A 27,909-nucleotide genomic window follows, 5' to 3' on the forward strand; every position below is an offset into this window, starting at 1 on the left:
TTTGATTTTATTCTCAGTTTGACCAAGGGGTGATAACTCCACAAACATGTTTGAAAGACATGATGTTTGCTACACATGCAGAAAACTAAATGAATTTTCAGTGGAATAAGTAGAAGCTGGTCTTTTACTTTACTATTTGAGACGGTTCAACCAAAACTTATTGAGAACCCTGCATATAGTTGTGGTTAATATGTACAGTCATGCTATACGTAAATATTTTTTGACAAGACAAGTTATGGTGACGCCCTTGCTACAAAGTATTCACTCAGGGGCTTTAAAAAGAAGAACTTAAGACCCAAGAGGGTGAAATGTGGAAATTGAAACTATGGCTTAATTCGGAAAGCAGACTCATATTCTTATTAAATGTTATTTCTTACACTAGATTTGTGCAGAAAATAAAGGAGAATACTCCCTCTGTTAATTTGTAGTGAAGCATTAAATGTACACTTAAAATAACAACAACTACAATGATGACACAAAGGCTATGTCAATCTCTCCCCTGTTCTTGTCTTAAAGGAATAGAAAAGGTAAAAGGCCAGAAAGGTAAATTCAGTACTCAAAACAAATGATCTTACAAAAATCTTTGATACTTCAATGTAGGGGATGATTGTCTACTGCAGTTTAATTATAGTAATTATTTCGGGTGGAGTAGAACTATCCTTAAGGCAGTGGATTAATTAGAATAAAAAAAAACATCAATTAGAATCAGGAATCATCAACATCAATTGAGCATGAGTTTTCAGAGAACCACCTCCCTTTAAAATCCAACAAATCCTTCTTTCATTGATTCCAATTAGCTTAATTAGCCGATGTTCCTAATATATTCAAGATGCACTGATCATGTCAAAAAAAGTAAATTATCGTCTAGATGCTGATAGGTTTCAGTGAGACAGTTACAGACCTACCAGCCAAAACCACCACTAATCAATTTCCCTGTATCAATATACCGCTATATCAAAACCAGAACCTGTCTTCATGGAAAATGCATGTCTTTCTAAAACAATATTTGATAGTGGTAAAGTATGGTTTTGGGTCTGATAAATGCACAAGCCGCTTTTTTGAAAAAAAAACCATTCAGGTAGAAAAACCCTTGAAAGGACTGAGACTGTGTGTAATGATGCCTCATACTTGATGTTGTGAAGTATTTTTGAATCATATCCCAAGTCTGAATGTCTTGTGGACAGACAAACAGCAAACCAATATCGAGAGCTCAATGCAACACTATTGAAATTCACCATCTACTTCAATAACAAATATAAGCTTTTATAAACATTTGAAATTATTACTGTAATTAGATACCATATTTCACAGAAGAGCACAGATGATCTACCATAGTTGGAAAATAAGCAGCTCAATTAGCAGAAATAATAAATCAGTTTTTCCTCATAAGTTTTCTAAGATTTTTACTATCAGATCTGTTCTTTTACAAAGAAACACTTAAAAACATGACGTAAAAAGCTATGAACTTTGCTTTTATGACCCACCCTGAGTACAGTTTTGTTGTTAAAATCATACAAATATTTCAAAATGCTAGTGGATTAACAGACAGAATCTAATCAGTGATGAAGACATTGGGCTCCAAGCCAACATCTAGTGTGTTTTCATCATTTTAAACTTATCAAAAATATTGCCTCTCCTATGTTAAGGCTATTACTACTATCAGAATATGAGTTTTTCTTTCAATGTTCTGGGTCACTTCAGACATTTGTATCATTATTTATCAGAAGAAAGTTTTTTTTTCCATATGGCCAATCGGAGGGCCAATCAGACGCTTCAAATCTGTGGTAGAAGTGTTGGTACCATTTAGGAATCATACGTAAGTCGTACCAGCCACTAAATAACCATCCCTGAATATACAGAAATAGTTCTCTGATAACATAGTTCTCTGATTACCTGCAAAACTGTGCATGCCATTCAAACACAAATTTAGTAAACATGCTTTCATTTTATGAAAAACAGAAAATTGAACATACCGATAATATTGACCGATTTCAAGAGATGAACATTGGATGACAATAGGACAACTGCAGTGGACACTGCCCAACTGCCCACGGTCATGCTGTTAAAACAGGACGGAGTGGATTAACAAAGTTGTCACGACCCTCATTTTCCATTAAAAGCAGGCGTTGTAATTAAGTGTCAACCCTTATGAAGTGATAGGTTCATTTAACTGGATTGGTACCACCTCCTGTCTTTGACTCAATCATGCAAAGCAGTCTTGTATTGCTGGTTTGCAGATATTTATGAATAAATTGGCACATTCCAAGACAAACTAGAGATTGCTTTTTTGAAAAAGCGCATGTCTCCCCCATTGTGTGGTCGTAGGTGAGAAATAATCAATGATGGACATGAAGATCCCAAAATCAATAGGGGCCATCAACTAGTCATGACTGACTGGCATACCAAGTATGAAGTTCCTGGGTGTAAACGTTCTTGAGTTATTGAGCAGAAACCGGTTCTTCACCTCAAGGTCAGTGACCTTGACCTTTGACCAACTGATCGCAAAATCAACTAGACATCATGACCAACCTCACTTCAAAGTTTGGTGAACCTAGATCAAAGCATTCTCCTGATATTGCACGGAAATATTTTTTTACATTAGAGGTCACAGCGACGTTGACCTTTGACCTTGTGACCCCCCAAAATATAGGAGTTTTCTAAACCTCATGATCAACCTCCCTACCAAGTTTGGTGAACCTAGGTCAAACCATTCTCAAGATATTGAGCGGAAATGTTTTTTACATTGGGGGTCGCCGCGACCTTGACCTTTGACCTAGTGACCCCAAAAACAATAGGGATCTTCTACACCTCATGACCAACCTCCCTACCAAGTTTGGTGAACCTAGATCAAACCGTTCTCAAGATTTTGAGCAGAAATGTTTTTTATATTGGGGGTCGCCGCGACCTTGACCTTTGACCTAGTGACCCCAAAAACAATAGGGATCCTCTACACCTCACGACCAACCTCCCTACCAAGTTTGGTGAACCTAGGTCAAACCATTCTCAAGATATTGAGCGGAAATGTTTTTTACATTGGGGGTCGCCGCGACCTTGACCTTTGACCTAGTGACCCCAAAAACAATAGGGATCCTCTACACCTCACGACCAACCTCCCTACCAAGTTTGGTGAACCTAGGTCAAACCATTCTCAAGATATTGAGCGGAAATGTTTTTTACATTGGGGGTCACCGCGACCTTGACCTTTGACCTAGTGACCCCAAAAACAATAGGGATCCTCTACACCTCACGACCAACCTCCCTACCAAGTTTGGTGAACCTAGGTCAAACCATTCTCAAGATATTGAGCGGAAATGTTTTTTACATTGGGGTCGCCGCGACCTTGACCTTTGACCTAGTGACCCCAAAAACAATAGGGATCCTCTACACCTCACGACCAACCTCCCTACCAAGTTTGGTGAACCTAGGTCAAACCATTCTCAAGATATTGAGCGGAAATGTTTTTTACATTGGGGGTCGCCGCGACCTTGACCTTTGACCTAGTGACCCCAAAAACAATAGGGATCCTCTACACCTCATGACCAACCTCCCTACCAAGTTTGGTGAACCTAGGTCAAACCATTGTCAAGATATTGAGCGGAAATGTTTTTTACATTGGGGGTCGCCGCGACCTTGACCTTTGACCTAGTGACCCCAAAAACAATAGGGATCCTCTACACCTCACGACCAACCTCCCTACCAAGTTTGGTGAACCTAGGTCAAACCATTCTCAAGATATTGAGCGGAAATGTTTTTTACATTGGGGGTCACCGCGACCTTGACCTTTGACCTAGTGACCCCAAAAACAATAGGGATCCTCTACACCTCACGACCAACCTCCCTACCAAGTTTGGTGAACCTAGGTCAAACCATTCTCAAGATATTGAGCGGAAATGTTTTTTACATTGGGGTCGCCGCGACCTTGACCTTTGACCTAGTGACCCCAAAAACAATAGGGATCCTCTACACCTCACGACCAACCTCCCTACCAAGTTTGGTGAACCTAGGTCAAACCATTCTCAAGATATTGAGCGGAAATGTTTTTTACATTGGGGGTCGCCGCGACCTTGACCTTTGACCTAGTGACCCCAAAAACAATAGGGATCCTCTACACCTCATGACCAACCTCCCTACCAAGTTTGGTGAACCTAGGTCAAACCATTGTCAAGATATTGAGCGGAAATGTTTTTTACATTGGGGGTCGCCGCGACCTTGACCTTTGACCTAGTGACCCCAAAAACAATAGGGATCTTCTACACCTCATGACCAACCTCCCTACCAAGTTTGGTGATCCTAGGTCATGCGGTTTTCCAGTTATCGATCGGAAACGAAGTGTGACGTACGGACGGACTGACGGACTACCGGACTACCGGACTGACGGACAGGGCAAAAACAATATGTCTCCCCCAGAGAGGGGGAGACATAAATATAAAAAAGTTGTCGAAATGGCAAATCTGTGAGAGTGCAGCTTTAAGTCATTTCCAGCCCAACCAGATCTCAAAAACAATTGATTACAAAACCTTAAAGCCTGGAATCAGTTTCACCTAGATAAAATTGATGGCTGGATTACTGAGCTTATGTTTTAACCATCAGTGAAATCAGACTATAGGGTGGGTGCTGTGTTATCATGGTACTAACGATGTGGGTAAGATTTTGTGAATGGACCACTTGTTTCTCTCTTAGATCACTTGAGCATCCCCTTGAAGAACGGCAGTTGTGGGGAACACTGGGTTAAGGGGAACACTGGGTTAAGTGCTGGCATCCTCCTGGATATGCACATGCACTACTTCTACAATGGCATATTAGACATAGAAAGACCATACAATCTACATTTCATTATCCATCAGACTTTTAAGGCTCTATAGACGGTTTGATAGAGCTATTCATACATGAATGCTTATGCTGTTCACGGCACAAAGTTCCAGCCTAGTTTAGAGACTTTCAGTGTAGAGTAAATTTGGTTCATAATTATAATATATATAATAATTTAAAATTATATGCTTAAGAATTTTCTTGGTTGCATGAACACATTTTGATACATTCATTAGCAAAAGTACATGTATATTTCAATGTTTCAAGATTTTCTGTGTTTGTGACCCATCAGCTTTGACTTACTGGACATTGTGTTCTGCTGGCATAACTACCCAGTACACATTGCTTCTTACATACTTACCTGGCTTCAATAAAAAAATGTCCATCCTATTTTTAGGACACAAAGTTTAGTGATGACTGGTTGTATATTAGCCAAATAAAAAGAGCGGACACTGTTAATAGTGTCATATAATTTTTCATTAATCAAATTCCAATTTTAGATGTACTTTGCCTTATTGGAATAACCCCATACACAGTCTGACCAAAATGTGATGATTGGACAGACGCTTCTGGAGTTAATTGATTGGACAATACTGATTTTAGTTAATTTCTATAATTAAAGGGAGATTACAAGTGACTACATTGATATGGCTGGTTATTGAACTTGTCCAAGATTATGCTATACACATTCAAAATTGGTTACGATAAGAAAAATGCTTCAAAAACTATAAATCGGACAATAAACTGGACACTGAAATACACTGCGGGTGAACCTAAAATGAATACGTCCCATTCCATGAACAGGCGTATAAAAACATTTTTTTTAAATACTGTGACCTTAACAGCATATATTACATATGCATATTTAATGACAGTACATACACATTTCCCTCTATGTATATGAGGTATTTCAAGTTGATGCCAATAACGTTATTACAAAAAAAGCTTTCAATATCTCCTGTTAATGTGACCTTAACTGGCAAACCTCCACAATCTATCATTCTAATGCAGCTATAAAATTTTAAAAAGCTTTCATCAGATTTGATGATGGATGGAAATGACAAATGACCAATGACTTGAGGATCACTCTTAATCAAGAAGATACTTGATTAATGTTCTTGTCACTTGGTTGGATGTATATGTAGTATCAAACTAGGGTATTGTTGGATGTATCTGTAGTATCAAACTAGGGTATTGTTGGATGTATGTGTAGTATCAAACTAGGGTATTGTTGGATGTATGTGTAGTATCAAACTAGGGTATTGTTGGATGTATGTGTAGTATCAAACTAGGGTATTGTTGAATGTATGTGTAGTATCAAACTAGGGTATTGTTGGATGTATATGTAGTATCAAACTAGGGCATTGTTGGATGTATATGAAGTATCAAACTAGGGCATTGTTGGATGTATATGTAGTATCAAACTAGGGCATTGTTGGATGTATATGTAGTATCAAACTAGGGCATTGTTGGATGTATATGTAGTATCAAACTAGGGCATTGTTGGATGTATATGTAGTATCAAACTAGGGCATTGTTGGATGTATATGTAGTATCAAACTAGGGTATTGTTGGATGTATATGTAGTATCAAACTAGGGTATTGTTGGATGTATGTGTAGTATCAAACTAGGGTATTGTTGGATGTATGTGTAGTATCAAACTAGGGTATTGTTGGATGTATGTGTAGTATCAAACTAGGGTATTGTTGGATGTATGTGTAGTATCAAACTAGGGTATTGTTGGATGTATGTGTAGTATCAAACTAGGGTATTGTTGGATGTATGTGTAGTATCAAACTAGGGTATTGTTGGATGTATGTGTAGTATCAAACTAGGGTATTGTTGGATGTATGTGTAGTATCAAACTAGGGTATTGTTGGATGTATATGTAGTATCAAACTAGGGCATTGTTGGATGTATATGAAGTATCAAACTTGGGCATTGTTGGATGTATATGTAGTATCAAACTAGCGCATTGTTGGATGTATATGTAGTATCAAACTAGGGCATTGTTGGATGTATATGTAGTATCAAACCAGGGCATTGTTGGATGTATATGTAGTATCAAACTAGGGCATTGTTGGATGTATATGTAGTATCAAACTAGGGCATTGTTGAATGTATATGTAGTATCAAACTAGGGCATTGTTGAATGTATATGTAGTATCAAACTAGGGCATTGTTGGATGTATATGTAGTATCAAACTAGGGTATTGTTGGATGTATATGTAGTATCAAACTAGGGTATTGTTGGATGTATATGTAGTATCAAACTAGGGTATTGTTGAATGTATATGTAGTATCAAACTAGGGTATTGTTGGATGTATATGTAGTATCAAACTAGGGCATTGTATGATGTATATGTAGTATCAAACTAGGGTATTGTTGAATGTATATGTAGTATCAAACTAGGGTATTGTTGGATGTAATTTAAGCCCATGAAAAGGCAGCAGTTGTTATAGGCATATATTGGTTGAATTGAGAGTAGCATTATTATGGGCAGCCTGACAAGTTATTTTCAGTGAAGGGTTTGACGGAATCCGTTCAGTAATTTTCAAGACAAGCACCCATAATGAAACAAGGCTATTGATGTATATGTATATTCCACGACAGGGTATGGATTCAGGGGAAAAAATGCAAACTGTTAAAGAATTTTTTTTTTAAATATCAGTTTTACATGTGGCAAAGGAGTTGGTTGTTAGACAGAAGCAAAAGCTATCATTAACACTTCAGTTGAATGTTGAGAGGATTTGTGTCAAGTAATTATTTATATTATTTGCAAATAAAACAGCAGACACAAACAATTTGGAAGAGAAGTGCATTATAATTGAACCAGTCACAGAATGTTATGTCCCCCATTGAAAAAGTACAGATGAATCTTGAGTGTTTGTTGTGACAGCAGAGAAAAACCTTAGTAAGAGCTGTCACATAAGTGAAAAATATCCCCTTGTGCAGCCTGGACACAGAAACGGCAAATTATTTCTTAGAAAAGAGGCCATAACTCAAAAGTTATTGTACACTGAATTTCCACTTACCATGTTTAACCAAAATATGTTGTTTAATTAAAAAATACATTTATTTATTTAGAGGTTATACTATAGACAAGAAAAAAGGGCAATAACTCTGTGATTAGCTGAATAGTAGTTTTCATGTTGTTTTTTTCTAGACAAAAAAATGTAACAAAGAGCAGTAACTCTAAAAAGCTGAAATAGAGTAATGGTTCTTGTACACTCCATCCACTAGTTTTCAAATTATGCTCTGGACAAAGAAAAGTAACAAAGGGCAATAACTATGTGGTAAGCTGAAATAGAGTTATGGAGTTCACTGCATTTCCTTTCATTGTGCTTTACCATTGTATAAAATTAAATTTTATCCAGTAGATTTGAAGTTATGCTCTGGACAAGGAAAATTGCAACAAACCGACCGACCGACCAATTTTGAGTTATACTCCAAACAAAAATTAGGTTTGAAAATTATACAATATACATAGTTAAGGGTCCTATGCTCTTTTCCTCAATAAGATTTTATGTATATGAAGTTTGAAGCCAATAACTCAAAGACTTTTGGAGTTAAGCTCCAGGCAAATATTACATTTAAGACACGAATGGAGACAAATGACTCTAAAAATATCTAATACAAAGTTTTTGCTCTTGTGCACTGAACTCCTCATTAAATTCTATCTGTATATGCAATTAGAGGTCAATACCTTACTGACAAATATAACAAGGGTGTGTGTTGGCAGTATAATAACAAACAAGAGATGTTAGTGAAACATTTATGCCCCCTTGGGAGCCAAATTGTTAGTAGGATTTGGACACTTAAAATATGGACAATCAGAAAACCTTTTTTCAGCTTACAGTCACACTGACCTTGACCTTTGACCCACTGACCTCAAAATCAATAGGGTTCATCTGCTGGTCATGACCAATAAGCCTACCTAGTATGAGGTCCCTGGGTCAAAGCGTTCTCAAGTTATTGATCGGAAACCGTTTTTCATGTTAAGGTCACACTGACCTTGACCTTTGACCCACTGACCTCAAAATCAATAGGGTTCATCTGCTGGTCATGACCAATAAGCCTACCTAGTATGAGGTCCCTGGGTCAAAGCGTTCTCAAGTTATTGATCGGAAACCGTTTTTCATGTTAAGGTCACACTGACCTTGACCTTTGACCCACTGACCTCAAAATCAATAGGGTTCATCTGCTGGTCATGACCAATACACCTACCAAGTATGAGGTTCCTGGGTCAAAGCGTTCTCAAGTTATTGATCGGAAACCGTTTTTTCATGTAAAGGTCACACTGACCTTGACCTTTGACCCACTGACCTCAAAATCAATAGGGTTCATCTGCTGGTGATGACCAATACACATACCAAGTATGAGGTCCCTCGGTCAAAGCGTTCTCAAGTTATTGATCGGAAACCATTTGGTATTCCGACCGACCGACAGACAGACAGACAGACAGACAGACCGACCGACATGTGCAAAACAATATACCCCACTTTTTTCAAAAGGGGGCATAAATATAGTAAAGGGGAGATCCTTCCTCTCATTGCTATCTATCTATATTCCAGGTTTCATGCAAATCCCTTCCATACTTCTGAGGTATGGTCAGGTCCTTATCAATGCATACTATAAAAGCACAAGGGGAGAAAATAAAGCAATTACTGAAGCTAGTATTATGGTTCATTGCACTGCAGTTGTTTCTATTGCCCACTATTTTTTAATGTGAAGTGAGAATAGTTTTTTTAAAGTTATTTTCCAGGCAAGGATGTGACGTACGGACGACTGAACAGACAGAACAGTAACTGTGATATTATACATGTACTCTCCCTTTTGGCAGCTTAAAACATTGAATATCAGTGTCAATATAGAATCATAGCCCACTTTTAAGGCCCCTTATCATGACTTGTTTGTGCTTAATACCATTGTCATAGAAGAATTAATTACAAAACGTTACCACACCTGTTGGGAACTCATACAAAATGCAGAAATCTCCCTCCAACATTAATTGCACAAAAACTTTACTTCACAATATAAATGGGAGCCAAAATAACTGCTCTTAATAATTAACATGATATTAGATTCCCTGTGTGATTACTCTACCAGTAGTTGATACCAACATCAGAATAGATCACAGTACCTGAACAGGACTGCAGCAAAACTTCATCAAAACTCATATACTATGTGCTAACATAACGGGCTTCGTACCCTAGAAGTAATGGCAATTTAATTAACCTGAACATAAACTAACTGAAAATTTATGATGATACAGTTATTTTATACATTCTTAAGGGTATTAATTTGCCAAATTACTACAGTGGTATAATAAAATAACTGAATAATGGCTTTTCATTAAGAATGTAAGGTATGAAGCACATTAATTAGTAAATCAACTGTTTAATGTTTTTTCTTAGAAGGTTGGGCTGAAACCCACTACTTTACTGGATAAAGCAGCAATAAACAATCAGATTATCAAATAATAATCAAATAATCTAGACCTGGAATTTAAATAACAGAGTTTTGAATCATGAAGAAACAAAAATTCATGGAAATCTACATCTTTATGAAATACTTCCGAGGATTGCTATAACTACCACATCGACAGCTCACACCTCTTTATAAAACAGCATTTCACGATTTTGGCTTTCAATCAAGAAACTAATTTGTATGGCAATGGCATTTTGAAGGGATTAGAGTGGTGTAGACAGAATGCGACACTTAGTGCTGCAGCTGAGAAGAGCTGAATGAGACTCCTATTAAAGTCATTCAGAACTTCCTGAACGATATTATTTGGATGACAGACATTTTACATTATTTAAGTACATGTTAGAAACATTGGCAAGAACATATCTGAGAGAAATAATGGCAATGAACGTTAGATATAAAGATGTTTCATATTTGATAAGTGCATCATTTTGATAAATTTGAGACTAAACACATTCTGGAGCATTTTACAGGTTATCTGTTGACTGGATCTCGGCAGTGGGTTCTGCATCTCTCTGGGAGGACTTCTTCCACTCACGGCTTTCCTCCTTCTACATAATCTCCAGAAAAACTCCCAACACTCTAACAGTGGCTGGCCAGACATTTCACAACCTACATTCCAGTCAGTGGTGTTAACGGACTGATGGACTTACCCAAGCAGATTACGAAACTCTTGTAGACCACTGGCGTTGGTAACATGCGAGTGTGAGGTCACAGATCCAGTTCTCCTAGTACACCTTCATTCACAGATCTCCATACTATAAAGGCTGTCACGCCAGTGTAGCGTATACTGTGGATTACATGTGTAATACTAATGATGATGAATTTTACACTCTGCATCTATTATATTTTACAGACAAGACAGTGTTAATCACTTTCACCTAATTTAATTTTAAATACAAGTTTCTTACAAACAAGTGACATTCTAATTCATACTGGGATACAGCAATGGATTTATTTCACAGAGATAATGTATGGAAGATCACATCTATTTTATTTTCAGGTTGGTATAATTATTGTTTTTCGTGTAAAGCTTGTCATAATGTCATTCATTATACATTTAATGGTCATGTAAATTAATAATGATCATTCAAACAAAGCACATGATTTAATGCAAAATTATATTTAAACAATAGGCCAATTTGCTAACAAAAAAATATTAAAGTTCAAAGATCGTTTCAAAAGTATGTATAAAAGGGCTTTTCTAAAACTCATTTCATACCTAGACACTCTGAATCTTAACTGTTTTCTACATTGCAGGAAACAACACTGAAATATATAATTTGCATTTCATAATAAAAAAGTCTTTAAACTTCAAAATATAAGAATGAAATGTTTATGGAAAACATCAAAACTTTAAAGCCTCAAATTGTGTTAGTAGATAAGCTAGATCCCAACAATTAAACATACTTTATTTTGTATTTATACCATTTCCTGCTGAAATTGTTCTGGATCAGATAAGAACAATATAAAGTTTTATGGCCATTTATATTGTGGTTTATATTGTTCATGGCTTAAAATTAATAGAAAACATAGCATTAATCCTCACTAAAGCTTAAAATCAAATAAAAACTGCACCAAAACTGACCATCAATGTATTACTGGGTTACAATGTTTCAAAACTTGAAATATTCGATGTCATGCAGTTTCATAACATGTTGTATATACACATTGACATGTTTTATGAAAATATATATGTTTATGTAGATGATGTACATTGTACAAGTCTAAATAAAAATGTCTGTCTGTCTGTCATTAACAGAATCTAAATTGTGTTTGTCATGGTTGGGGAGTTTGATATGCCTCATGATGTTCATGAAGTCGTGAATCAATCATTTCACACTTATTTCAACAGGCACAAGTATGAAAGAGAGAAAAAACTTAACATAACAAACACTGCTAATTGGGTAATGAAGAAAAACCTATTACAACATATCTAGAACATGGGGGAAACTGATGGAATATCTCAATCAAATTTCTAATTGGATCTTGAGTGTAATTGTATTTCTTATAAACTCTGATGTTGAACACAAGAGTGGAAATATATCACTGTTAAATATGGGGAATTTATATGGGAACTCCTGGCCCGCCCATGATAGAGTTCCCGGCTCGCCCAAGATATACTACTTTAATTTCATAAAAAAACATAATTGTCTTGAACAAAACATCACATGATATATTAGTTTTTGCACATGCTCCATTCGCATTCTCTATTGAAATATTCTAAATGAAGTTTTAACTTGTGCGCCTCTTTTTCAGTTGGTCAAAGAACTTAACATTGAAATGGACATATACATTTTTAAAGCAATGGTCAGAACTGGTTTTTATATAATGCAAACATAATTGTCTACTTTAATACCAAACTTTATATAGAAGGAGTTTTCTACAAATAATAGTACTGACTTCAATTTTGAAAATAACTAATCACATTTTCTTTGTATGTAATGATAAAAACAATTAATGAAGTCATCGATTTAACTCATACTTCTTTGTATATGTAAGCTATTTTATTCAAAGAATTTGATAACAGGTCATGTTGGCTTGATTCAAATATAAGATGTGTGCTATATTTCCTTGAACAAACTTTTTTCTATTTTAAATCCAATTATTGACCGACTTCATACTCATACTAAATACTCACATATTAGATTCTGCAATTAATTCAAATACACACTTGAAATTGATGGAATTCAAGGCATTTTAATCAGTAATTCAATCAAAAACCGAAACCATCAATCTAGCCTATAGGTCTGTAGTTCACCCAATTAAAGCCACAAAGTGAGGCCCATCCTGTGCTATCTGAAGCCTTCTTCATGTGCAGGAAAGGCCAGAACAGTGTTGACGCAGCACATGCCATTTGGTATCACATGCAGGCCATGCAGGGTGTTGACTGCAGCACAAGCCATACGGTATCACATGCAGGCTGTGCAGGGTGTTGACTGCAGCACTAGCCATTAGGTATCACATGCAGGCCATGCAGGGTGTTGACTGCAGCACAAGCCATTATGTATCACATGCAGGCCATGCAGGGTGTTGAATGCAGCACAAGCCATACGGTATCACATGCAGGCCACGCAGGGTGTTGACTGCAGCACAAGTCATTAGGTATCACGTGCAGGCCACGAAGGATGTTGACTGCAGCACATGCCATACGGTATCACATGCAGGCCATGCAGGGTGTTGACTGCAGCACTAGCCATACGGTATCACATGCAGGCCATGCAGGGTGTTGACTGCAGCACTAGCCATTAGGTATCACATGCAGGCCATGCAGGGTGTTGACTGCAGCATTAGTCATTAGGTATCACATGCAGGCCACGCAGGATGTTGACTGCAGCACAAGTCATAAACTATCACATGCAGGGTGTTGACTGCAGCAAAAGCCATTAGGTATCACATGCAGGCCATGCAGGGTGTTGACTGCAGCACAAGTCATTAGGTATCACGTGCAGGCCACGAAGGATGTTGACTGCAGCACATGCCATACGGTATCACATGCAGGCCATGCAGGGTGTTGAATGCAGCACAAGCCATACGGTATCACATTCAGGCTGTGCAGGATGTTGACTGCAGCACAAGCCATTAGGTATCACATGCAGGCCATGCAGGGTGTTGAATGCAGCACAAGCCATACGGTATCACATTCAGGCTGTGCAGGATGTTGACTGCAGCACAAGCCATTAGGTATCACATGCAGGCCATGCAGGGTGTTGACTGCAGCACAAGCCATTAGGTATCACATGCAGACCACGCCGGGTTTTGACTGCAGCACAAGCCATTAGGTATCACATGCAGGCCATGCAGGGTGTTGAATGCAGCACAAGCCATACGGTATCACATTCAGGCTGTGCAGGATGTTGACTGCAGCACAAGCCATTAGGTATCACGTGCAGGCCACGAAGGATGTTGACTGCAGCACATGCCATACGGTATCACATGCAGGCCATGCAGGGTGTTGAATGCAGCACAAACCATACGGTATCACATTCAGGCTGTGCAGGATGTTGACTGCAGCACAAGCCATTAGGTATCACATGCAGGCCATGCAGGGTGTTGAATGCAGCACAAGCCATACGGTATCACATTCAGGCTGTGCAGGATGTTGACTGCAGCACAAGCCATTAGGTATCACATGCAGGCCATGCAGGGTGTTGACTGCAGCACAAGCCATTAGGTATCACATGCAGACCACGCCGGGTTTTGACTGCAGCACAAGCCATTAGGTATCACATGCAGGCTGTGCAGGATGTTGACTGCAGCACAAGCCATTAGGTATCACATGCAGGCCATGCAGGGTGTTGACTGCAGCACAAGCCATTAGGTATCACATGCAGACCACGCCGGGTTTTGACTGCAGCACAAGCCATACGGTATCACATTCAGGCTGTGCAGGATGTTGACTGCAGCACAAGCCATACGGTATCACATTCAGGCTGTGCAGGATGTTGACTGCAGCACAAGCCATACGGTATCATATGCAGGCTGTGCAGGATGTTGACTGCAGCACAAGCCATTAGGTATCACATGCAGGCCATGCAGGATGTTGAATGCAGCACAAGCCATACGGTATCACATTCAGGCTGTGCAGGATGTTGACTGCAGCAAAAGCCATTAGGTATCACATGCAGGCCATGCAGGGTGTTGACTGCAGCACAAGCCATTAGGTATCACATGCAGACCACGCCGGGTTTTGACTGCAGCACAAGCCATTATGTATCACATGCAGGCCATGCAGGGTGTTGATTGCAGCACAAGCCATTAGGTATCACATGCAGGCCACGCAGGGTGTTGACTGCAGCAAAAGCCATTAGGTATCACGTGCAAGCCACGAAGGATGTTGACTGCAGCACAAGCCATAAGGTATAACATGCAGACCACGCAGGGTATTGACTGCAGCACAAGCCATTAGGTATCACATGCAGGCCATGCAGGATGTTGACTGCAGCACAAGCCATTAGTTATCACATGCAGGCCATGCAAGGTGTTGACTGCAGCACAAGCCATAAGGTATCAAATGCAGGCCACTCAGGATGTTGAATGCAGCACAAGCCATTAGGTATCACATGCAGGCCACGCAGGGTGTTGACTGCAGCACAAGCCATTAGGTATCACATGCAGGCCACTCAGGATGTTGAATGCAGCACAAGCCATTAGGTATAACATGCAGACCACTTAGACTGTTGCACAGGCCACCGCTCAGTCCAGAGACATAACAAAACACCTCAACACTTGCATGCATTGATCTGCACACCTGTCAAAAATGCATAAAACTGTACACATAAAATATGCAGACATTATGACCTACAAAATGAAATAAATAAATGATATCATGATAAATTTAAAGATGTGTGATCTGGTAAGACGTACTAGAAAATTTTGAAAGTAATTGATTAATGCATCAATTATGCAACTAAAAATAAGTTTGCGAAGATGGTATGTGGACGATTTAGGCTAGATTTTTCATTTGTTACTGAGACTGTCACTTTTGAAAAAATAATTTTTACATTCGGGATTTTTTATTTTTTTTAAATGAACAAAATGCCAGTTTACTTTCTGATTAATAAGTGAAAGTTTTTTTTTTATTCAATTAACAATGGAAAAGCAATCAAAACTCTGTGATTTGATTTCGTCAAATTACTGTCTAGTTTTATTAATATGAAGTATTATTGAAGTATACAAAAAAGAGCTGAGCCGATAGGGATGATCAAACCAAAAATATCGTTTTCAGATTGGTTTGCAGTATTGCCAAACAAATGACTGGGATGACAATTCTTTTTTGAAGTGGGATTTAAATAACATAATTTACAATAGCAAAGAAATGGGTTGGCACATCCAAATCAAAAAACAAAACAAAAAAATACTCACATATCGGTATACCATTCACACATAATATATCCATAAGATACAGAAAACATTTAAAGAGCCAGGTGCAGAAATATTGCGAAATCATATACAGAATCGGTCAATGTAAATGCCAGATCTAGCAGACCTTCGTACACGTACACGCCATATCACCTGTAACAATGCCATGTGGCAAGTCCAGTTATCCACGGTCAATTCTTTTCCAATTCTTTCCTGAAAATAGCTCAAATGAGTCCTAATTCTTTGTTCTAATTCATGGTCACTTACATTTGACTTCTATATTATATTGAAAATCAATGCTCTGAAACAAAGTATACAGTTCCAGGTATTGGTGTCATAGTTTAATTATTTTGCTAGATATTACTTTAACCAGTACTAAAAATAACACAAAGTTGACGAACTTACAGTGAATGTCATTTGTGATGTTTCTACAGATCAAAGATAATTGGAGTAACGACTAAAATCCTATATTAAAACAGGTCCCTTAACTCTTTTCTCTTATTCAATGACAATTAGTAAAACAACTTTATACAAAACGGGAAGTTGATTTCTGTCCAAATGGTATTTTATTATTACATTATATTTTTACAAGACTTTTTTCTTTACATCCCTCAAAACAGCAAGGTTGCCGTTGGTTTTTATCCTATCTACACAGAGCAGCCTATAATACCATTCAGATATTGAGGAATTCCTACAAAAACTTCCTGTGATTACTATTTGACATTTATTTAATGTTTATGCACACTTCTTAAAAAAATCTATGCAGAATGCACATAGAACTTGGTTTTTACAAGCTATTAACCTGGTTTAGGCAGAAACCTCATATTTTATCTGAGAAAAACATGATCTAAATATGTCTTGAAGTCTAGGAATTTACATTTTTATTCTCATTTACTACAAAAAATACCTGCATAGTAGAATAAATCTTGCAATTAGTGAGTGTAAAACTGTCAAAGTTAATCAAGGTATGGGTGAGAACTGATAGACTCAACTATCAAAGTACCAATTTTCTGTTTCTCTATTGCACTAGGAAAACTCAAAAATAGGAAAACATAGATAAATTCCCTGATAGTGGTATCAGTAATGTTCCATCTCCGATGATGATTAGTATGAATGAACATCGGCAGCCACAAGTCTTGGGGAAAAGGTCTTAGGTTAACACCTGAATCACTTAGATAAGTCTTAAAATCATATATATCTTAGTTACAGAACTTAAATTCAGGATTAATATGACATTTTTCCACTCATTTGCCCATGTATAAGACTTCTTTTATTTCATTTGAGCAAAGATATTTTGCTTTATCATAATCTGGCATCCCAGAATGCTGAACTACAAGAAGCTTGATGTGGAATTCCCATCTTGAGGGATAATGGTGTTAATACTACTGTTTTACTAAATACCAATCATTGGCCCCAGTGTTTACCTCTTGAAACAGTCTCTTGCAATTCCTTTGAGAAGTTGCCAAAATCATGTGTGTTTATTTTGATTGTGTAACAAAACTATCTTGTTATTTGTAACAAAGTATTTCATGGTGCTAACAGATCTTTTCAACTGCTCTGCATGTTCAAATCTGCTTGCTTGTTCTGGCAATAAGCACTGCAAATTCCCAGTCAGCGGAGAATCACATATGTTCTCCTCTGATAACAGGTATGAGTTCAATATTGCAACATAAACTAAAAGGACATCAGACCCAATCAACAATATTCTCAGAAAACTACATTAATTACGAAATAATAATGTTATATAAGGTATATAATGCCACATATATAATTGTGAGCCCATGAATACCATGCTTGTTTCGTCCATCTGTCCGTCACTCACTCTGTCTGTCTGTCTGCCTGTCTTGGCAAGTGACTTTTACTAGATTTGTGTCCTGGAATGAAAATTTTAGTTTTTAATGGTCAAATTGAAAAACTACAAGTTCTATCCTTTACATGCATCTTGTAAACAGCTGGTCACTTTGTAAAAAGCAGGTGACTTGCCAAACACCATATCTCTGACATGCATCTTGCGAAAGGCAGGTCACTTGCCAAACACCTACCCTATCCCTGACATGCATCTTGTGAAAGGCACATCACTTGCCAAGCACTTACCCTATCCCTGACATGCATCTTGTGAAAGGCACATCACTTGCCAAGCACTTACCCTATCCCTGACATGCATCTTGTGAAAGGCACATCACTTGCCAAGCACTTACCCTATCCCTGACATGCATCTTGTGAAAGGCACATCACTTGCCAAGCACTTACCCTATCCCTGACATGCATCTTGTGAAAGGCACATCACTTGCCAAGCACTTACCCTATCCCTGACATGCATCTTGTGAAAGGCACGTCACTTGCCAAACACTTACCCTATCCCTGACATGCATCTTGTGAAAGGCACGTCACTTGCCAAACACTTACCCTATCCCTGACATGCATCTTGTGAAAGGCACGTCACTTGCCAAACACTTACCCTATCCCTGACATGCATCTTGTGAAAGGCACATCACTTGCCAAGCACTTACCCTATCCCTGACATGCATCTTGTGAAAGGCACATCACTTGCCAAACACTTACCCTATCCCTGACATGCATCTTGTGAAAGGCACGTCACTTGCCAAACACTTACCCTATCCCTGACATGCATCTTGTGAAAGGCACATCACTTGCCAAGCACTTACCCTATCCCTGACATGCATCTTGTGAAAGGCACGTCACTTGCCAAGCACTTACCCTATCCCTGACATGCATCTTGTGAAAGGCACGTCACTTGCCAAACACTTACTCTATCCCTGACATGCATCTTGTGAAAGGCACGTCACTTGCCAAGCACTTACCCTATCCCTGACATGCATCTTGTGAAAGGCTGGTCACTTGCCAAGCACTTACCCTATCCCTGACATACATCTTGTGAAAGGCACGTCACTTGCCAAGCACTTACCCTATCCCTGACATGCATCTTGTGAAAGGCACGTCACTTGCCAAACACTTACTCTATCCCTGACATGCATCTTGTGAAAGGCACGTCACTTGCCAAGCACTTACCCTATCCCTGACATGCATCTTGTGAAAGGCTGGTCACTTGCCAAGCACTTACCCTATCCCTGACATACATCTTGTGAAAGGCTGGTCACTTGCCAAGCACTTACCCTATCCCTGACATGCATCTTGTAAAATTCAGGTCACTTGCCAAGCACTTACCCTATCCCTGACATGCATCTTGTAGAATTCAGGTCACTTGCCAAGCACTTACCCTATCCCTGACATGCATCTTGTAGAATTCAGGTCACTTGCCAAGCACTTACCCTATCCCTGACATGCATCTTGTAGAATTCAGGTCACTTGCCAAGCACTTACCCTATCCCTGACATGCATCTTGTAGAATTCAGGTCACTTGCCAAGCACTTACCCTATCCCTGACATGCATCTTGTGAAAGGCTGGTCACTTGCCAAGCACTTACCCTATCCCTGACATGCATCTTGTGAAAGGCACGTCACTTGCCAAGCACTTACCCTATCCCTGACATGCATCTTGTGAAAGGCTGGTCACTTGCCAAGCACTTACCCTATCCCTGACATACATCTTGTGAAAGGCTGGTCACTTGCCAAGCACTTACCCTATCCCTGACATGCATCTTGTAAAATTCAGGTCACTTGCCAAGCACTTACCCTATCCCTGACATGCATCTTGTAGAATTCAGGTCACTTGCCAAGCACTTACCCTATCCCTGACATGCATCTTGTAGAATTCAGGTCACTTGCCAAGCACTTACCCAATCCCTGACATACATCTTGTAAAATTCAGGTCACTTGCCAAGCACTTACCCTATCCCTGACATGCATCTTGTAGAATTCAGGTCACTTGCCAAGCACTTACCCTATCCCTGACATGCATCTTGTAGAATTCAGGTCACTTGCCAAGCACTTACCCTATCCCTGACATGCATCTTGTAGAATTCAGGTCACTTGCCAAGCACTTACCCTATCCCTGACATGCATCTTGTAGAATTCAGGTCACTTGCCAAACACTTGCTATATCCCTGACATGCATCTTGTGAAAAGCAGATCACTTGCTGTATGCACTAACCCTATCCCTGACATACATGTTATAATAGGAATATCACTTGCCAAGCACTTAAGCTATCCCTCAAGGCATCTTGTACAGGGCAGGGCAATTCCCAAGAACTTACCCTATTCCTGACATGCATCTTGTAAATGGGTCACTTGCCAAGCAATAATCGTTTTAATGGACACAACCAACAGAAGCTGAAAGGTAACAGTGCTCACTTGTATTTCCCATTCTAAGGATGGCATTGAGTCAGAGCAGAGGCCAATCATAAAATATAATCAAATATAATAACCATCAAATGTTCAGGGAGGTCCAAGGTTTAAAGCAATTTATCCAGCTGAGAAAAATAATTAAGCTGATATGTCAACTTAGCAATGCTTAACATAGCCAGGCCTGGTATGTATTTAGTAGGAGCTAGGATTCTGACAGACACTGGTTGGTAATTGGAGGGAATGGCTGGCAGGCCGACTGCCACCTCCCAGATATGCCCAATTTCATCCAATAATCACCAATTGTTGCTGTTGGCATCTGATAGCGAAGAAGACCAGAGAAACTACAATGTGGCTCTGTTGAAAGCATCAGATATATAAACATTATGTCTTACATTAATCTACTTGCTTTCATGTCTACCTGATGTGATGGAATCATATCAACGGTCAACGTCTTATGGAATAATGGAATTAGTAAATGGTTATATGATTAAAACCATTCCAAATAAGTAGTTCAGCAAGATGAAATTTTCAGTAAAGTACATGCACCTTGCTAATATCTTGCCTGGTCATATGGCATTGCTTGAGCACTTGGCTACCTGGCTTACAGCCCATACACTTGACATACCTTATACATCTTATTGCTACTTTTCAATTTCTTCCATCATTTCAGCCTGGTATCTTAAGGCCTCACATGGGGTGTGATTGCCCCACCCGCCTGTATTACAGGCCTCTGGGGAGATGATGCAATGGGAGGAAACACCTACCAGCTATCTCCACATCATAATAGCATTATCATTCCAGTTATACCTCAGATACTCTTTAACCGAATTCAACACTTCATTACTTCCCATTTTTTTTTATGAACACCACATAAAAAAGTCATAAAATTAAATTGTATTGAATTTAAATGAGCTCTGAAATTAGGTCTGTCTCAGCAAGCTGCTGTTTACCTAGCCTGAAACTGACAACATCCTGATAATCTACAGGTTTGTACTCAAATGTGCCAGAAAAAAAGAGAAAAAAATCAAGATAACTAAAGTTCCCCATTTCACACTGAAAATACAAACATTTTGGACAATATGTTTTTATTAACTTTAAATTAATTAGAATTGGGTCATAAATGAAACACAAAAACAGCATTAAGTCATTACAGCGTTACTAGAGAATTCATTTATTGCAATGCTTGACAATTCTGACATAATTCTGCCAGAGAAGCCCAAAGTTTAGTCTTGAGTTTATTTCAACAATGTTTACAGGTCTGACATTAATAGTGACAACTTTATCTGAGTTGAGAGAAGTCTACTCCCCGGCCTGTTATTCTGTCACTCTGTTAGGTGGGTGTTCCTGAGAAAAATCAGAAAAATCTTCAGAAATGTTGCATATGTTTCAAAAATGCTACTTTAAGTCAGATTGTATAAATCCTGTGTCTCGCCTGATATACAGGGGATAATTGACAGACATCGATCAACCCTGACATAATTATTTCAATAAACATACTGAACTAAGCTATTCTGGGTTGTAAATTTCTTGCATTTTTTTATCAATGAAGATCATCAAATACTTTTGTATTCAATGCTTGCTATAACAAATCACAGTCATCAAAAAGTACTCCATATCTTTCCTGTGATGTTGATGGAATGAGAAATATAAAATATAAAACATTATAAAGTAAATTCATGATTTCTATAATTTCCAAAAAAATGTTGGTAACAGGTGCCATAATTTTCTTCTCTATTCATTTTTTAAATTGTTCATTAAAAAGACAGAATTCAGGATATCTTCTGCACTTTAATTTATTTAAATATTTTTGATCTTCAAGTCAGGCATGGATATGGATACTAGTTATACCGAGGGACCTAAGTGAAATCATATTTGAATATATCGTATAATACACATTTGAGATACAGAAATATAAGTTGATACCCTTGTTTACACTTGATTGTATATTTTAGTATTACAGCTGGCAATTGGTCAGATGCCAGACTTTGTGGGAATGGGGTATGGGGGTGGAGCGGATAGTGCCCCCGTCCTGGACACAACCCCCAGCACTGTAACAGTCAAACAGGGTGAGACAGCCATACTGGGTTGTCATGTCCGTAACACCGGAAATACATCGGTAAGACATCTGCTAAGATAATATCTGTTGACATTTGAAGTCAAAAGAACATTACTTCATGAAATGTATTAATCATTTTCAAAAAGCTAATAACGACATTAATTAATCAGACTGACTGATTTGTAAAGTGAAGACCAACAGTTTGACCGCTCAACTTGTTATTTGATGTCATGATTTCTATTTTCTGCATAATCCAGTTATCCACTCTGTTGTAGGTCATGTGGTCATATGGTCAAGCATACAAACAAATTTCCACTGATGAGGATATACTAGTTGAGGACCAGCGACTCAGTATACAACATAGAAATAATGATGAGTGGAACCTTGTGATAAAAAGTGTGCAGTTTGATGATGCAAAAGACTATATATGTACTGTACTGTATTTACCACCACAAGAAAAATATGTCACACTCCATGTTTTTGGTGAGTTTGATAACACTTTGAGTTAAAACACATTCTCTGAGCAAAGTGTATGCATACTGATAAGCCTTGCATTATAGAACAGCATGTATGAGAGAACTAAAAGAATAAATGAGTTGTCTTGAAAGAATCAAGTTTTAAGAATATATTAGTCTGTGGAACATTATTGTTTGACATATGTCCGCAACTAAACATGGCGTCATCCTAGTGTAATAACTCAGTAACTGCATATAGTAATAAAAGCAGATATTGGGTCCCTGCATTAAGGTGCCGGTATTGTACAGAACCCTAGAGTAATAAATATTACATTAACTTTCTGTGTGGGCAGGTTTACCTCAGATTGACAAGGACCAGCTACAGGACCGCTACATGTTCCGAGAAGGGGAGCCTGTGGCCATAGAATGTGTGGTCCATGGGCCTGATGCATTGCAGGTCCACTGGTATGCCTTCAAAACTGACCAATCCTCCAGGGAGGAACAGAAAGGTGATGTATTACTGATAATTAGTATGCAGCTAAACTTCTTTTTCATAGTTACCAGGCTAGCACAAGTTTTCCATAGTGGTGTTGCGCTGCAAGCACCTAGACCTCATGCTGGTGTAACCCAGCTAGCTTATTGAATACCTGTTTGTGTTTTGCAACTAGCATACTGCATTCAAACCAAGCTAGTACATTGGCTTCATGCTAGTTTAACACAGCGTGTGCATTGCCTCTATTCTAGTTTAATCCAGTTAACTATCATGTTTGAGGACCTAAAGCATACTTTAGTTATCAATCAGACAAGATCTTTGTATATAAGGTCACAGCAACTAAGAACTTTGACCTACTGTTGCAAAAAATATGGGTACAAGTCATGACCAACCCTTTTACCAAGTTTCAGGACACATGCATACCCTTTTTATAAATCCAACAAGGTTTGGTCTGCCAACTGACAAACTAACATGAGCAAATCAACATAAATATGCATGTAATCAAAAGCAGAAGATTTAAACTATGAATGCGATGTATATGAAATTCAGCTAAAATTCAGCAAATTATCTGAGTGTATGTTGTTGCAGAGCAGGTATCAAACAACCAGTACTTGAGGATTGGGCAGATGAGCCGGGATACGGACGGGATATATAGATGTGAGGCCAGCAACAAGTATGGCAAGGACATGTACGAGATACTGCTGCAAACTTCATGTAAGTCATACAGTGTGTGTTATTGCCAACAAGTGTTCATATCAATAAAAGGAGTCTAAAGTCTATCTTTTGTCAAATATCAGTTACATCTATATTAATTTTTCAAACGTTAACAATGTAGTCACACTACTATCTCAAGAATAATATTGTAAAACTTAGGGCATGGATCAGTACTAGCGGGCCAGGTACGATTTGGCTGACTAATATAGCAATTCGATCTAATGCTTGCTGAATTTGATGTGTTTTACATCGCTTGCTGCTTGTTACAGACAGAATAAATTAGGCGTTTCTTTTTCATGTGCTTTTTTCATAAATGATGTCCCTCCACCCACAATTTTTTATAGTTCTATTTATAAAATGAACTTGCAAAAACATGTTGACTAATTGCCTATCTGAAATGACTGTAACATTGTTTTTAACCTTATATCATGGTGACATCCCAAAGGAGGACAAAACCTGTGTTTGTACCTTTAGAGCAAGACTTTACTTGAGTAAGAGCAGGTTTTCCAGCAGTGTCCCATAGAAAAGAAGATAGTTTTTATGAGAAATTACTATGCAAAGGCAGAGGGATTTTTTTGTGTTTAACAGGAGAAAAATGTATACATGTGACAAAAAGGAGGAGAATAGGCTTTCTTACATCAGCTTAAGAGCATTTTACAACTATATTCTTTCTTAAGCATTTTTTTTTATGGGTGAATAACTATGACCTACTGACCTATTGTCTGCAAAGCTTTAAAGTCAATACATGTTACAGTAGATATATACCGAATACAAAATAAACTTTTTATATTTACAAATCCCACACAATTTTATACACGCAACGTCTTTATGAAACTAGACTAGTAGTAAAGTTGCCTTTCTAGTACTTTTTCACTACAAATTTGTATAAATATATTTTTAGCATTACTCTTAGTTCACTCTAGAAGATAGATAATAGTGTTTTTACACTTAGTGCTAACACAGCTTGACCTATTTAATTTTTGTATGTTCATTTGTAGTAAACCTCGTATCACATGTATTATATGTGCACAGTGTACAATCAACTTAGAAACTTCAGTAACTGAGTGTCAATCACCTTGCCATTGATTTTAGATGCACCAGTTCTCCGGGTACTGGAGAAAGAAGCGATTGTAAAACTTGGCCATCCTGTCAAGCTGACATGCGAGGCTGATGGTCGACCCCTCCCCAATATGGCCTGGTACCACCGAAAGTCTACCATCAGCAACAACTTTAAGTACCACTTGGCTCAGTACACAGAGAGTGAGACAAAGAAGGTGTCTGAGCTCACCATACAGCTGACTGAGCAGGAAGACATGGGCCTGTATGTGTGCTCAGCTGCTAACAACAATGGCCGCAATGACGCTGAGATCAAGGTTACAGGTATTATATTTAACATCACTGAATTTATTTTATGATTGAAGTTGCAGTCACCTTGTGAGTAAATTTGCATTTGCTAAAACAGGAAAAGAATATACCTAATTACCTGACTACCATTCTTGTTTTATTAAGTTATATCTGAGAACGACCAAGTAAGCAGCACGCCATCAACAAAGCTAAACAAGATTACTTCCAGCACTGACAAGGAAATGACTCCTCTATCAAAACAAACACTACCTGCACAACACTTCAGCACCACAACAGGTACAAACACCTCATAGTTGTAATATTTTCTGTAAAGTTGAGAATTTGTCTCAATCTTAATGAGGATTATTTGGAGTCAAATTTGTTGTTGTCATAAAACTCCAATTATGCAGTAATGACCTTGTTCCATTTCAGGAAAACCAACTGAGCAAACAAGCATCAAGTATGATGGCCCTAAAACTGGGGAGAGTTCCGACAGTTCTGCAATTGGAGTTTCAGTTTCGAAACCTATTATAGCTCTAGCTTCACTAACTGTTAGCTATATCATTGCCACAGTTTTATAGTATCAAACCTTCATATAGAGCTCTGTGAAAAATTCTGCAAAGGAAGTAGCCAACATCTGAGAGAGAGAGAGCGAGCAAGATGGATTATTATCAATCAATAAATTAATCCAGATTTTCACAGTACAAGGACCGGTATGGTGAATGTTGACCAAGTGTCTGAACATCACCTATCACTGTACATGTACTACTGTATTATAATAATATCAACAGATATTTGAAAAGCAAATTCTTGACAGTTAAATGAAAGAATTCTTTCTCAAGAACTTTGTACAAAGTGTGGATAAAATACTGGATGTTGAAGTATGTACATGTGCCTTACAAGGATCCAGGTGTTAGCTTTCACACTGTTAAAATGACTTGGTCAAATACATGCGGCCATTTTAACGTTACCAAAATCTATTTCATTTCCTTTCTAAATATTTTCTAAGTTGTTATACCTCTTTCATCTGTTATTGTACTGAATGTATATGTAAATATCGTGTATATATCTATGCAAGAATGAAAAGCATTAAGTTATAAATGTTGCTCAAACAGTTAAAATGAATACATGCTTTGTATACAAGGTTCCGTTATGACAAATTGAATAAATAATAGTTTACATTTCATATGAATTGATTTATTTATGTCAACACACTATTTCAAACAATTACAATCATGTTAGTATTTGATTTATTTTGTACAACCATCATGAATAGGGAAAACTCATGCAGTATCATAACAAGTATATTTCCTCCAATTTGTTAATTCATTTGTATGCGTGGATGTGCTAATAAATTTTAGTTATGTATTTATGTAGATAGATTTTTTTAAACATGTTAACATTAATTATTGTTGATGTAGAGTATTAAACATGTTGTTATTGGTTACATGATTAATGAAACAATACATATAATCCCAATTTAACATTGATTAAACTAGAAAATCCAAAAGAGTTTTATATAAAAACAAGAAAAAGCTAGTTTACATAAAAAGTCCATTTGAAGTGTATGAGCATGCTAATTAAATTCAACTGCATGTTGGACATGCATTCAGAATTGTTCATGTTTGTAAGATCTGAAAAGAGGCAAACTTTGAACAGATATAGTAAACACTAGATGACAGTGTATTCATGTTCTTGTTGAATAGTTTATTACTGTTATTTGTAAAACATAACAGACCTTGTCATTTATTCCATAACAGAACTCTGCTGAAACCTAATAACACTCAAACTACGCTCCCTTTCTTTTTAGTTCATTAAATTGCATTCTCAACAGACACCAAGCCAGTAGAGTGACAAGTTCAATAAATGTCACAAGTTTTGATGGGAGCTGCCAACTGACACTATTCATTCAATGTTTCCCCTTTTTTGTCCCCTCGCAATTCAACTGACTGTAGTGTTAAAAAAGTAAAAGGAAACATTTGAATAGGGGGTTGATAAAAACTACACATCAAATAACAGTTTCAGGACCAATCGGATGAAAACCATTCTAAGAGTTGGTGTAAACATAAGTGAATTTGTCACAGGTACATGCCTTTTACTTTTTTATTTCTGTTAAGCTACTCCTTAAGCTCTTGAGTTCTTCTCTTTATGAGATTTCTATAAGCAAGTAATACCCTCCCTCTCACACCCCACCCCTTTACTCACATGTATGTGGAGATGTTCTGTTTGTGAAGATTTCTATAAGCAAGTAATACCCTCCCTCTCACACCCCGCCCCTTTACTCACATGTATGTGGAGATGTTCAGTTCGTGAAGATTTCTATAAGCAAGTAATACCCTCCCTCTCACACCCTGCCCCTTTACTCACAGGTATGTGGAGATGTTCAGTTCGTGAAAATTTCTATTAGCAAGTAATACCCTC

The 27,909-nt window shown here is 37.9% G+C and overlaps 2 protein-coding genes across 3 annotated transcripts in view; one reads left to right on the forward strand and one right to left on the reverse strand.

The window, feature by feature from the left end:
* The window catches only part of LOC128209110 (protein phosphatase 1 regulatory subunit 36-like), a 63,623-nt gene that overhangs the window by 26,094 nt on the left and 9,620 nt on the right, over window positions 1-27,909 (reverse strand). The window lies entirely within an intron of this gene.
* Window positions 10,532-26,667, forward strand: LOC128209111 (limbic system-associated membrane protein-like). 2 transcript variants are annotated; one of them, XM_052912981.1, is made up of 8 exons: window positions 10,534-11,301; window positions 22,379-22,542; window positions 22,758-22,965; window positions 23,291-23,446; window positions 24,019-24,144; window positions 25,237-25,524; window positions 25,654-25,785; window positions 25,921-26,667. In XM_052912981.1, exons 1-8 carry the CDS (start codon window positions 11,247-11,249, stop codon window positions 26,067-26,069), a joined length of 1,278 nt encoding a protein of 425 aa, XP_052768941.1. In that variant the 5' UTR covers window positions 10,534-11,246; the 3' UTR covers window positions 26,070-26,667. The 2 variants fall into 2 exon arrangements, with proteins under 2 accessions (XP_052768942.1, XP_052768941.1); XM_052912982.1 differs by lacking the exon at window positions 25,654-25,785 and having other exon boundaries at window positions 10,532-11,301.

Source organism: Mya arenaria, chromosome 11, assembly GCF_026914265.1.
Source record: "Mya arenaria isolate MELC-2E11 chromosome 11, ASM2691426v1".
In the NCBI taxonomy this organism is placed as follows: domain Eukaryota; kingdom Metazoa; phylum Mollusca; class Bivalvia; order Myida; family Myidae; genus Mya; species Mya arenaria.

Excerpts from the sequence above, each read along its gene's own strand:
- LOC128209111 (XM_052912981.1), top strand. The coding sequence starts at position 11,247 with ATGGATTTATTTCACAGAGATAATGTATGGAAGATCACATCTATTTTA. Across the intron at positions 22,543-22,757 it reads GTAACACCGGAAATACATCG|GTCATGTGGTCATATGGTCA; the intron begins GTAAGACATCTG and ends ACTCTGTTGTAG. Across the intron at positions 22,966-23,290 it reads TGTCACACTCCATGTTTTTG|GTTTACCTCAGATTGACAAG; the intron begins GTGAGTTTGATA and ends CTGTGTGGGCAG.